The sequence below is a fragment of the Pleurodeles waltl genome, chromosome 10 (genome assembly GCF_031143425.1).
Source record: "Pleurodeles waltl isolate 20211129_DDA chromosome 10, aPleWal1.hap1.20221129, whole genome shotgun sequence".
Lineage (NCBI taxonomy): Eukaryota > Metazoa > Chordata > Amphibia > Caudata > Salamandridae > Pleurodeles > Pleurodeles waltl.
The window spans coordinates 4084641-4097171 of record NC_090449.1 but is presented as its reverse complement, the minus strand read 5'-3'; the positions used below and the strand labels follow the sequence as shown (position 1 = coordinate 4097171).

Here is a 12531-nt window from a genome sequence, read left to right as displayed (position 1 = left end):
GTGCCATGAAGGAGGTGGAGGCCGTACAGGAGGTAAGGACTGGAACAGACCCTTAAACAGTTTAATGACTCTCACTGACGACAGAGGAGGCCCGTTCTCTGTACGCCTATAATGGGAAATCGCTGCCTGGTGGACCTTAATTGAAGAAATTGCCAAACCCGATCTGGCCAGAAGCAGAAGATAAGGTAGTATCTGCTGCGGTGATGAAGAAAAGGGATGCACTTGAACCTGAGCACACCAAGAGCAAAATCTCTTCCACTTTAGACGATAACATTTGTTGGTACTCTCAGCTAGAGCTCTGGCAAGAATGGCTCTGCAATCCGAAGGTATATCTAGATGTGCAAACTCATGGTGTTCAGGAGCCAGGCTGTCAAGTGAAGTGGAGCCGGAAAGGGGTGGAGAACTTGGCCCTTGTTTATTGTAAGCAGGGAGGGCATAACTGGTAGAGGGATGCTGCGGCTCTGTGAGAGGTGAAGGAGCTCCGTATACCAAAACTGACGAGGCCATGCCGGAGCAATCAGAAGGAGCTTGCAGCGTTCGATCTTGATCTTCGCCAGAACTCTTGGAATCAGGGGAATGGGAGGAAATGCGTAGGCATAAATTCCTGGCCATGCCATGGAAAATGCATTCCCCCAAGAGCCCCAATGTGGATCCAGACTTGCGAAGAAATGGCATTTCGCATTCTGGTGGGGTGCCAAAGAGATCCAGGCTCGGTTTCCCCCATCGGGCGAAGACTTGATTTAAGACTCCTTGGTCCAATTCCCATTCGTGGCTGGACGACCGTGATCTGCACAGGGAATCCGCAATGATGTTCTGTATGCCTGGGACATGTTCCGCTTGAAGGTTTACTTTGTGGCTGATAGGCCATTCCCAAATGCGCTGAGATTCTCTCGATCAGAGCAGAGACCTGGTTCCTCCCTGCTTGTTGATATAATGCATTGTCGTTATGTTGTCTGTCCGGATGAGAACTGAGGAACCTCTTATTTTTGGGAGAAAAGCGCAAAATTGATGTGAAAGACTTTCTGATGTGGCCTCCATTTGTCTCTGACTTGTAGGTGCTGGAGGAAAGCACCCCATCCCTCGAGATAAGCATCTGTAGTTATCACCCAAGGTGCTTGCTGGGGAAGAAAAAAAAAGCCCCTTCGCTAAGTGAGACTCCTGAGTCCACCAAGCTAGAGAGGGTATCATGGGCTTTGTTATCCTGCTGATAGCGTTGAAAGACCCCATGGATTGTGCCCATTAAAGATCTAACTCCTCCTGTAGGGGTCTCATTCTTAGACGACAGAAAGGCACCAGAGAAATGCAGGAGTTCATCATCCCTAACAGGGACTAGATGAGGTGAACTGAAACGTACTTTCTTTTTTGTAAACGCTTCGCGAGGGAGATGAACTTTCTCCGTCTGTCCTCTGTAGGGGCTGCATTGTTGGTGGAAGTGTCCAGTACTGCCCCTAGAAAAGTTCTTCTCTTTAAGGGCTGGAATGCTGACTTTTCGCGATTGACCGTTAGGCCCAGGCATGTGAACAGCTCAATACAAGCTCTTGTGGACTTCTGCACCTGAGATCTGGATTTGACCAGCCAATCGTCCAGATACGGGAAGACTTGATGGTTCTGTCTTCTGAAGAAAGCTGCCACTGGAGCCAAGCACTTGGTGAAGATCCTGGGGGCCGATTTCAGGCCGAAGGGCAAGACTTTCAACTGGAAATGGTCTCCGGCTACTGCAAATCTGAGATACCTTCTGTGGGAGGGATGAATAGTGATATGGAAATATACATCCTGCAAATCGATGGTGGCCATGAAATCCCCCGAATGTAGAAGGGACAGAGGGGGTCATTCTGACCCCGGCGGTCTAAGACCGCCGGGGCCAGGGTCGGCGGGAGCACCGCCGACAGGCCGGCGGTGCCCCGCAGGGCATTCTGACCGCGGCGGTAAAGCCGCGGTCGGACCGGCAACACTGGCGGTCTCCCGCCAGTGTACCGCCGCCTTTGGAATCCTCCAAGGCGGCGCAGCTAGCTGCGCCGCCGAGGGGATTCCGACCCCCCTACCGCCATCCAGTTCCCGGCGGTCCGCCCGCCGGGAACCGGATGGCGATAGGGGGGGTCGCGGGGCCCCTGGGGGCCCCTGCAGTGCCCATGCTAATGGCATGGGCACTGCAGGGGCCCCCATAAGAGGGCCCCTACAAGTATTTCACTGTCTGCTTGGCAAACAGTGAAATACGCGACGGGTGCAACAGCACCCGTCGCACCTTCCCACTCCGCCGGCTCGATTACGAGCCGGCATCCTCGTGGGAAGGGAGTTTTTCCCTGGGCTGGCGGGCTGTCTTTTGGCGTCAGGGTCAGAATGACCCCCAGAATGTCTGATAGGGTGATCATACGGAATGATTGTTGTTTTAGATAAGTGTTGAGATCCCTGAAGGCTAGAATTGGACGCCAACTTTTCTGCTTCTTTTGGACTAAGAGGAATCGGGAGTAGTAACCCTTTCCTCTCTCCTGATGTGGAACCCTTTCTATAGCTCCCTTGAGAAGCATGGACTCGACCTCCTGCTTGAGCAGATGCAAGTGCTTTACCTTTCGAGGACGGGGAGGCTTCGTAGGAGGGTAGTGCAAGAACTCCAGGATATGGCCAAACTGGATGAGATTTAGGACCCATTGGTCTGATGTTATCTTCTGCCAATTGTGGAAGTAGAGGGAAATCCTTCCCCCTAGTCTTGAGCGCAAGGGAAGGTTCGTAGTCGGAGACGATAGCAAGTCATTGTCTACGGCCTGTATCTTTTGGTTGTCTTCCGGCATTTCCTCTCTGGGGAGCTCTCGAATAAGCTGCCTGTGGAGGCATTCTCTGTTGGAACTGAGGACAAAAGGAATGGGATGTCGCAGAGACAGAGGGGTATCTACACTGCTTAAAACCTGGTCTATATGATGATTAGCTACAGCCTCTAGCTCCTTGGAAAATGCAAAAGTGTCTTTTAAAATGCAGGGTGCCAAGGGACCTGGCCGTGTCAGTCTTGACTGACTGAAGCGCATCATCACTGTGCTTCCCGAAAAGGGCTTCATCATCAAAAGGGAGGTCAAGGATATTGTTTTGGACCTCGTGTCTAAATGAAGTCGCTCAAAGCCAACCTTGCCTTCGGAAAACAGCAGAACCTGCCATCTGACAGAAAGCCATGGTGGCTATGTCCATAGCGCAGTCTATGATTTCTGCAGAAGACCTCTCCCCTTCCTGCAAGACTTTCTTGGCTTCTGATTTAGAATCTTCAGGCAGTTGATCCAAATAGGGCGCAATGTCAGCCCATATCTGTCTATTGTATCTGCCTAAGATAGCCAGAGAGTTAGAAGCTCGTATAATAAGCGAAGCCATTAATGAAAAGGGTTTTCCTATATTACCTAGCCTCCTACCCTCCTTGTCTGGTGGAGCAGAGATCGGTGCTGAGGGGTTCCTAGATCTGCGTTGTGCCACCTATGCAATAACTGAGTCGGGTCTGGGATGGCCCGTGAGGCAGGCCAGAGAGTCTTCAGGCGCCTTATACTTCTTGTCAAGGCGAGGTAGAACCGGGGTGACCGTGGCCAGGTTCTTTATAACTTTAATGCCCTCATTCTAGATATAGTCCACAACTGGCATAGATTTAACACTCTTTTGAAATGGCTCCTTAAAATCATACAAAAAGCAGTCCATCTGCTTTGTTGGCATGGGTAACTCAAACCTTTTAGCAGCTCTTTCAAGCAGGTTGTGGAAACCGCCGATGTCACCAGGAGGGGAATCTACAGGAACCGGAGAGGGCGAGGACGGAGTAGGAATTTGATAGTCATCCCATTCTGTTATTGCATCCAGTAATTCTCCCTCTTCTCTGTCATCATCATCATCATCCTCAGAAGAGGACAAATCCTGCGTAGGGATGGAAATCGGTGTCTGTGGCCGTACATGGGATGGTTGGATTCCTGGATGGACCGGAGTAGAAGGCACAGAGGGCGCAACAGGCTGCTGAACTTCCAAGCCAGCTGGTGGAAACCGCCTTCTGTAGTCGTCCAACATGAGTTGTAGATCAGCTATGAGTGATCCTGGCAAATAAACCATCTGCACCTGATAAGGATACTGGTGTGTCTGCAGGTAGTAAGAGTGCAGATCATGCTGGGTGTCTTCCTCTAGATCCTGGCACTTGACATGTAGTTCTGATGGGCTATGAGCAACCCCGAAAGGTCCCTCATCATCTGCGTCCTCTTGTTCCAGTAAATGCGTAGGTACCAAGGCTGAAACCCTACTTAGAGATGTTACCAATGGTGAAAGGAAAGCAGACTTCTTATGTGCTTCAACCCTCGTCAATGGCATCGTCCACGGCAACACGGATGGCATCGTCCACGGGAACGTAGCTGGCACACTCGTCAACGGTATCAGCATTGTCCACGGCATCGTCCACGGGAGCGCCAACGGAGTTGTCGACGGTGACATCTATGGAGAAAACTACGACGGTAGAGTCAACGTCGACAGTCTCACCGGCGGTAGCATCGATGAAGTAGAGGAGATGGGCGAGGCAACCATGAACACCGTCGACGAGGACGTCGTCAACAAGATCGTCGATGAGGAACACAATGCCATAGAGACTGTAGAAGTTGTAGCAGTCAACAACAAAGCTGTACAGATACCTTTAGACACCGCCGTCGACGGTGCTCTCGTCGACGATGTCGTTGTCGTAGATTTTTCAGATGGCCTCTTAAAGACATGTTTCACCGCAGGAGGTGACGTTGGAGGCTCAGAAAAGGCTCTTTTGCTGCGCTCTGAGGAGACAGATCTTTCCTTAGAGTGCCTTTTAGAAGAAACAGAACTCCTGTGAGGAGAACTGGAAGGACTTCCAGCTTTAGAGGACACCCGTTTGGTCTTCTTGTGAGCCTTTTTTGGAATATCTTCTGAGTGGGTTGAGGAGATCTGCCTCTTTTCTGCAGTTTTCTGGAGGAAGTTGTAAATTCCTCACTGTCAGAACCAGACACTGGATTAGATCTGGACTTCAACTTCTGGAGCCAAATTAGTAGCCTACTCTCCCTGTCTTTGAGGGTCTTGTTAGAAAAGGTCCTGCAAACTTTGCAGTCTTTGGCTACGTGGTCAGGGTAAAGGCAATAAATACAGTCCCTGTGTGGGTCCTCAGAGTGGAGCCTTTTCTTCCCACAGGTCTTACAGGCTCCTCAAAATAGTTTCCTTAAGTAAAGTAAGAAGAAGACACCTTACATGCTGTAGGAAATCCTTTTTCTGAAGAAAAATAGCAAAAATGAACTTCTCCGAAGTGTTGACTGAGCAGAGCTCAATGGAGACTCCCTAGCACGACGTGCTGTAGAAAATCTAAGGGAAGGGAACTCCTCTCAGGAGGGTTCTAGAGCGAGGGGAAGCCTGATTGGCTGGGCCTTGCTTTGGTCCTTTTTGCTCATAATGATACAAATGGGCTACTAAACTAAAAGCCTTAGGCCTTTTTTTCCCATTACAGTAGCCTGTATGTATAGCTGTTTTGATGTACCGGGGGCTCCCATCTCAACGACGGAAAAGGATTCAAGCATGTGAATCTATAAACGTTCCAATACTGGAGTAACTATTCTTCTCACATTTGTGCTACAAAATCTGAACTACTGTGGTCTCTAAGGGGAGTAGGAGAGCAGGAACGTCCACCTCACTAACTGATGTCTAGGCTGTTTCAAATATGAAGGATGTGCTACTAAACAAACACTGTTGTTGAGGCCTGTAGCCATTTTTTTATAACAAAATGTTTGTAAGTTTTGGAATCACCAAGCAAAGTACAATTACAGGCGCATTAAACATTAAAAAACCCAGCCAGTAGTAAGTCACAACCCCAACCCACAGTATGCCCCCCATCTTCCCCTTATCTTGTCATATTTTTGGGAAACCTTGCACAATATAAATTGACCTTTCAGGTTGGGTGCACCAGTCCACCCCTGTTCTCCATTCTGCCAGGGATGGGGAATTGGGGAAAGTCCATCGCCTGGCAATGTCTCTTTTGGCAACCAGTGTGGCAATGCCCACAAATGAGTAATTGGCCTGTTAACAACCTACCTTGTCAACCATGCCTAGCAAAGCCACCCTGGGGACCAGATCAAACTCCCGCTCCAGAATCCCTGAGAGCTCACTGCGCACCAAAGAGAAGCCCAAACAACGTGACAAAAGTTGGCCAGTACAACAGCTGAAGCATGCCAAATCTTACCAGCATGGTCTAAGCGTATCAGAGTAAGGTAGGCGGTATGGAGATAATTGAGCTGAATCAGCTGGAACAACGTGTGCTGGGCTAGCCTAGCTTCCCTCCAATCTGCCTCAGCAAGCCAGCCAACCCACCTCGCCCATTGGAGCCGGAGCACGTCAAATCCATGTGGGGCATTTGCAATGAGTGACAGGTAGACTTGGGAGATAGAACACCACCAAGATGACCCATTTTGGTCTCCAGGGGACTAAATTCTGGTATCTTGTGGTGTCTGGTGGAATGTTTGCCAAGAGTGCATGGTGAGCTGCAGATATTTATGGAATTGTGTCTAATTAACCTGGTAGTGAGCCTGCAGATTTTGGGAGAACAAGATGTGTTTCCCTTCAAATGTCTCTGAGGGCAATAATGCCAACTGTGTCCTATTTATAAAAGGCATCTAAGCTGGCTGAGTGGTGGAGTCAGTGTTCCCTCCACAGAAGGGTCATCCCGTTAACCTTCCATTCCAGCGTAGAAGCCACAACGGGAATCACCAAGGCAGATAGGCACCAAAGGAAAATCATCAGGCAAGCTGCAAGGTATTGGGACACCATACAACACATTCAGAACACGTTCATAACCCAGAGAGTAGAGGTCCCCTCAATATGCTGGGTCAGCCCACCCACCACTAATCCAGTCGTCAACAACGATTAATTGAGAGGACCGATAGTAGCATCGAAGGTCCACCATTTCTAGCCCAGCCTGGTACAGAGACTGCCAACCACTGGGTAACGCTGATCAGGAGTGAACGACCGACCAAAGAAAGGAGCAGAGGGTGGAGTTAAACCTGTGACACCAGCTCGAGAGATAGGGAGTGGAAAATGCTGAAACATGTTGAGGAAGCGAGGTGGTCATCATTTTGATGAGGGTGATATGGCCCACCACATGCAAGGGAAGCCGCAACGAGGTCTGGATGTCACTTTACATGCGGGAAACTAGCAGGGTCAGATTGAGGAGTCTTGTAAAATTCAGGACAGGGAGATGTGGAACCCCAAATACTTGAAGGAGAGGTGTTGCACCAGAAGACCGGATTGCCAGAGATGAGTACTGGAGTTGTCTCCAAATTGACCTATTGAGGAATAGTGGAAGTATTCCAAGGCAACGGGGCCTTGAAGAGTGGGGGTCAGCCACAACCAACAAGACATCGTCAGCACAGAGAGAAATCCTCTCCTCCTGCCCTTATCCCAAGCTTACCCGCTGAGCTGGGCATGCCACTAGATAAGCCTCGGTAATGGCTCAATTGGAGGCCGAAGAGTAGCGAGTAAAGGGGACAACTCTGACGTGTTTCCCTCTGGATTGGAAAGCGCTCCCACAGAGATCTGTTAACCCGGACTTGTGCCTGAGGTTGAAGATAAAGAGCACCAATAAGGTGCCGCATGTACTTTCCCATACCAGCCCTCTCAAGGATTGCCCCAAGAAAGGACCAGTCCACCATGTCAAATGCCTTCTCAAAATAAAGAAGAAGCAACGAGAGAGGGGTGTGGGACACACTCAATCTGGATAATGACACCTCACCCCTTAGATGCAGTATCTTGTGCTATGTCCAGGCATTAAGCCACATTTGTCAAGATGGATTAAGTTTAGTAGGGTGGGTTGTAGCAAAAAAGTTTGATTTAGGTGTTAATCAAGAAGATAGGCCTGTAAGAGGAGCACTTATCGGGGGTGTCCCGGTTTGGGAAGGACTGCTATGGAGGTGATGTCTAACTTGTGGGGTGTACCTTGTTTGGCCACTTCAGCACAGAGTTTGAGCAGGAAGGGGGTCAATTCACTGATAATACTTGACAGAGTCCAGGCGTCTTTCCAGCCGGTAAGTCTGAAAGAGCAGATGAGATCTCTTTAGTGATAGGCTGGTCTAATTCCCTTGCGAGGGAGGATGGGACATTAGGCAGCGGATATTCGACCTCCTTGGATTGATGAGGTCTGTGAGCGTACAGCTCCTGATAGAAGGGCACACAGGCCTGCTGAATTTTGGGGGCCTAGGAAAGGCGATGGGCATCCATTGTCACAGGTGGGGTACGATGTGCAGGACAGTGTTGTGGATAGCTAGCCAGTGAAGAAGTTTCCCAGACGTTTCACTGTGCTGGTGGATATTACGTGTTCTCACACTCCAGCACTGACAAGCGCTGTTGAGGGCCAGTCTTCGTAACTGGTCCCTGGCCGCCGACAGTCATCTTGCATGGTCGGGGTGTGGTGGCCCGGGTCCTGCTGCTCCAGCATATGGACCTGGATCTCAAAGGCAGCAACCTGGGCCATCTTATCCCACCCGCCCCTGCGCACAAACCCCTTCACCACATACTGGATCACTACCTTACCAGCTTCCCATATGGGGGCCACTGATGCAACCGAACTCTGGTTTATTTTCAAAGTAGGCCTGTATTTCAGGTGTCAGGAAGGCCCCAAATTGGGGGTCTGTGAGGTATCAGGCGTTAAGTTGCCAAATGAGCCTCAAAGTCTGGTCTGCGGTGCCAGGTGTCATTGTGATGGGGGCATGGGCTGATATTACCCTCAGGAGGACAGCTTCACTGTCCACTTGGCATACATCCAGGGACGGCAGTAAGAAAACGTCAATACATTATTCAGTTTTGTGTGCTGCCAAAGTAAGGGTATATACCTGGTCCCTAGGATACCAGACTCTTTACACATCAAAGAGTCTCAGCGCATCAATTAAGACTGAAAGTTGGCACACTGGAGACACGCTCTTAGGTGAGAGGGTGAGAGGGCAAGAGGCGTCAAAGTCTGGATTAGGCAGCACTCTGAAGTCGTCGCCTAGGATGGTGACTTCCTTTGGCAGACCAGCGTGCAAGGTGGTCAGTGAGGACATCTCACATGTTGACCCTTACAGGAATTATGTGGCAGCAGAGGGCCTCCTTGAAGTCTGTGAGTACAACTTTCTCTCCATCTACTTACCTAACCAGTCCCCGAGAGGAACAAGATACTAACTCTTAGGAGGGAGAAGCAGGTCCCAAGGTGGAAAAGCATCTACATGTGAGTTTGATACTGTGAAAGGAAAACTCCTATCAAGTAACTGAACCCCATATGGAACACCCTATTGTACCCATAATGCTGGAGAAAGGGTCAGTGAGATCCTAGAAGGTGAGTCTCCTGAAGCATAAGGACGACTGGTTGAAAACGTTTAGCAAAGCACAGAACGGCTGTGCGTTTGATGCAGTCCTGGAAACCGTTCACATTCCAGGACATCAATTTAAATGAAGGAATGGCGTGCTGTGGTAATGGTGTGGGATGGCGGCGAGATGAGACTTGATGCGTGGATGTGGAGTGGGGGTGCACAGGACTTGGCAGAGCACGTGCAATGTTCAATGCCGGCGCTGCAGAGAGTGGTGGTGGATGTAATACAAACAACCCCCAAACAATAAACCTTTCCCCATGTTTCCCCAAGCCTCCCTGCTCTATACTTCCACTCCTGAAGCATCTGTTACCCAAAATGGACCACAACGGAGGTAGAATAAAAAGCAAAAAAGAAGAAAGTAAGGAACAGAAGGAGAGGCATATGGTGAGTGAGAGATGCCCAACAGTCCCCCGTTGAGGAGGACACCATGTCAGAGAAAGCTTTGATAGATGTAGCAAACAATTACCAGGAGGCAGAACCAGCTGCAGCGGGGGACGTCTGCCAGCACAATGGGACCCGGAATCGCGGGACAGACCTAGACAGGATCCAGATGGGAGGCCTCCCTTTCAGGAAGGCATGATGGAAACACCCTGCACAGTCGGCTATCAATCCCCGCGGTCCTAAAAGGAGGAGACCTAAAATCTAAGGAGGCTCCCTCGCCCCCATCACTACTGTGCGATTTGTATGAACGGGTTTTCCGAGATATCTCCGCGACCCACAAGCGAAAAAAGTCCTCCAGAAATTTTGCAGCTTTAGGCATCTCCACACCCTCCGGGAAGCCCACTATGGGCAACTTTTTGCTGCAAGAGCTATTCTTGGCGTCTTCGCCCGCTCCTCAGCAAAGTCAGAAGTCCGGTCACCTGCGGTTTCAGACTGGACACGTCATCCTTCACAGAGGACACCCAGCGTTCAGCTTTGGCCACTCTAACAGCGACATTGTGGAGATCCTAGTGAAGGAGCACCACGTCTATCAGGACCTCATCAACCCTATTATCCAAAGCCATCTTCAAGTCCTCTATGGCCCCTAGGATAGTGGCCGGGTCAGGATAAGTGCAGCCCAGGGAGTTCCCCGGGCCCTGCCTGCACAGTAGTCCATTAATGGACATCAGAATTTAAAAGCCTCAGAAAAGGAGCTGAAAACTAAAGCTTATAGTGGTTTTCAGCTTGTTTTCCCAGCCACTGTGTGATATTGGCCCCTCACAGGGTGACCGTGTGATGGGAACCAATATTGTGTTTCACATGGTGGCACCAAGTGTGTTGGCAGGTCTGGCCTTGTCTTTACTGATAGCAAGTTATACCAGGAGGCCAAGTCCAGTGTTTTGTGAAGAAGAGAACCCTTTCCCCCACCCAGCCCACTTACTTTTAGGCAGCATCCACAACCAGTTCCAGGGTTGTGACACAAGTTCTGTGCCGCTGTTGCTGCCCCGCCACTACAAGGAATAAGTCCCCCCATGGCCGGCCCAAGTCCACTAAGGCCCCACACTCTGGAGCAGGAGATTATCAGGAGCAGCTCCTGCTGGGCAAAAGAGGAGACCTGGCCTCATCTCCTCGGCCTCCCAGGGGCCAGAGCCGCTGCCCAGCGATCATCTGTCCTCTTAAAAGTGGTCGCACCCAGGCAGTGGGCGACACAGTCTCTGCTCACTGAGCTGGCCTATGTCTGCTGCCAGCAAGACGCAGCGCCCGCGGCCACACCCTAGGCAGGAAGCCTGGTCTCGCATCATTGCCTCCGCCCCAATTCCGGCAGGCTTAGCCCCAACCACAGCCTGGGTGGCTGCCAGGCAAATGGTGGAAGAGTAGATCCCCGAAGAGTGCCTTTTTCAATAAGGATTACTGCGGATAACAAACAGGGGTTGGATCCACCTCAGGCTGCAACTGCCATCATGGCCGCCTCAGCCATCCCCCCAAGGCCATTTGAAAAATATTTATTGCAATTTATGATGAACGGGAGTCCCAGACTGAGAACACTGAATGATTCAAGCATGTGAATATATCAAAGATCCAATATTGGAGAACACAAGATAATCAACTCAAAACCTGAAAACACAGAGGGAAAAAAAAGAAACATAAGCTGAAACTTTGAACAACAAAAAGGAACAGGCAAAAAAACTAGAAACACAGTCAGGAATAACTCAACAGCCTAGAAACAGAGAGAGAAACTAGGAAATAGCCAAGGCCCTCGAGAGATTCAACCAAGGATCTGTAAACAGAGAGAAACAAAGGGAAAACCAGGGCCTAAGACATAAACAAAAGAGGAGCAACAAGAAAACCAGGGGCAATGGGAATGTAGCAGCTTTAAGACAGAGAGCAGTTCAAATGATTGTCAGTGCAGGGAGCTACCATCTAAAACACAATATAAAACAGTTATTCTGCAGAAGGTGTAACTGACATGCTTTCAGGGCACTCACCCTATCACTACGATGACGAAGTCAAGCAGGTTCCAACCATTGCGGATATATGCACTGGGATGCATGACCAGCCCATAGGCCATGATTTTCAGGAAGGTTTCCACAGTGAAAATGATGAGAAAGATGTACTCAACTTGTTCCTAAAGCAATACAAAAAGTTAAATAAAGTCTACAACCCGTTGATCCAAGCACAGGCTCCAGGATACCTAACAAGTGAATCTTCTGCCAAGGCCAGAAACAAAATGATTGAAAAGTACACAAGAAAGGCTGAGAAACACACTACTGTCCACACCACAGACTGGAAAGCCCACAATCATTCAGTACACTAATAAAGAAGGCCAAACCCCCAACAAGCCACTGATTCAGAAAGAACAACTAATTACAGCACATACTGATTGGCACGCAACTAACCCACCAAAAAAGCATAGATTATGAAATCCACAACCATTCACAATGCAGACTAAACTGAGTACAGCACACTACAGCATAAGTGACAACGTTAACACTTACTCACAGCAGAACTAAGAAGCCTGCAACACTCAGTCAATGAAATGGAAACATCAAAACCACTTACAAGATAAACTGGAAATAGCAGAATTAGCAACCATAACACAGACATAGAACAACCCAAGCAATTATAGTAATGACTTTGAGATCACAAACTGAACAAAACACATACAAAAGTAAATGAATGGGAGTCATACAAAAACCAAACAACTGGGACTCTGTAAATGTGTAAAGGGCAGTTATGTAGCTGCTGTGGGCCAAAGCGGTAAATA

General features: G+C 49.4%; 1 protein-coding gene across 1 annotated transcript in view; it reads right to left on the bottom strand.

The window, feature by feature from the left end:
* CACNA1F (calcium voltage-gated channel subunit alpha1 F) overlaps positions 1 to 12531 on the bottom strand; it is a 1139147-nt gene that overhangs the window by 1030462 nt on the left and 96154 nt on the right. Inside the window, exon 5 of the mRNA XM_069209307.1 lies at positions 11753 to 11892. Within this exon, the coding sequence (XP_069065408.1) occupies positions 11753 to 11892 (140 nt within the window). The remainder of the gene's footprint in view (positions 1 to 11752; positions 11893 to 12531) is intronic.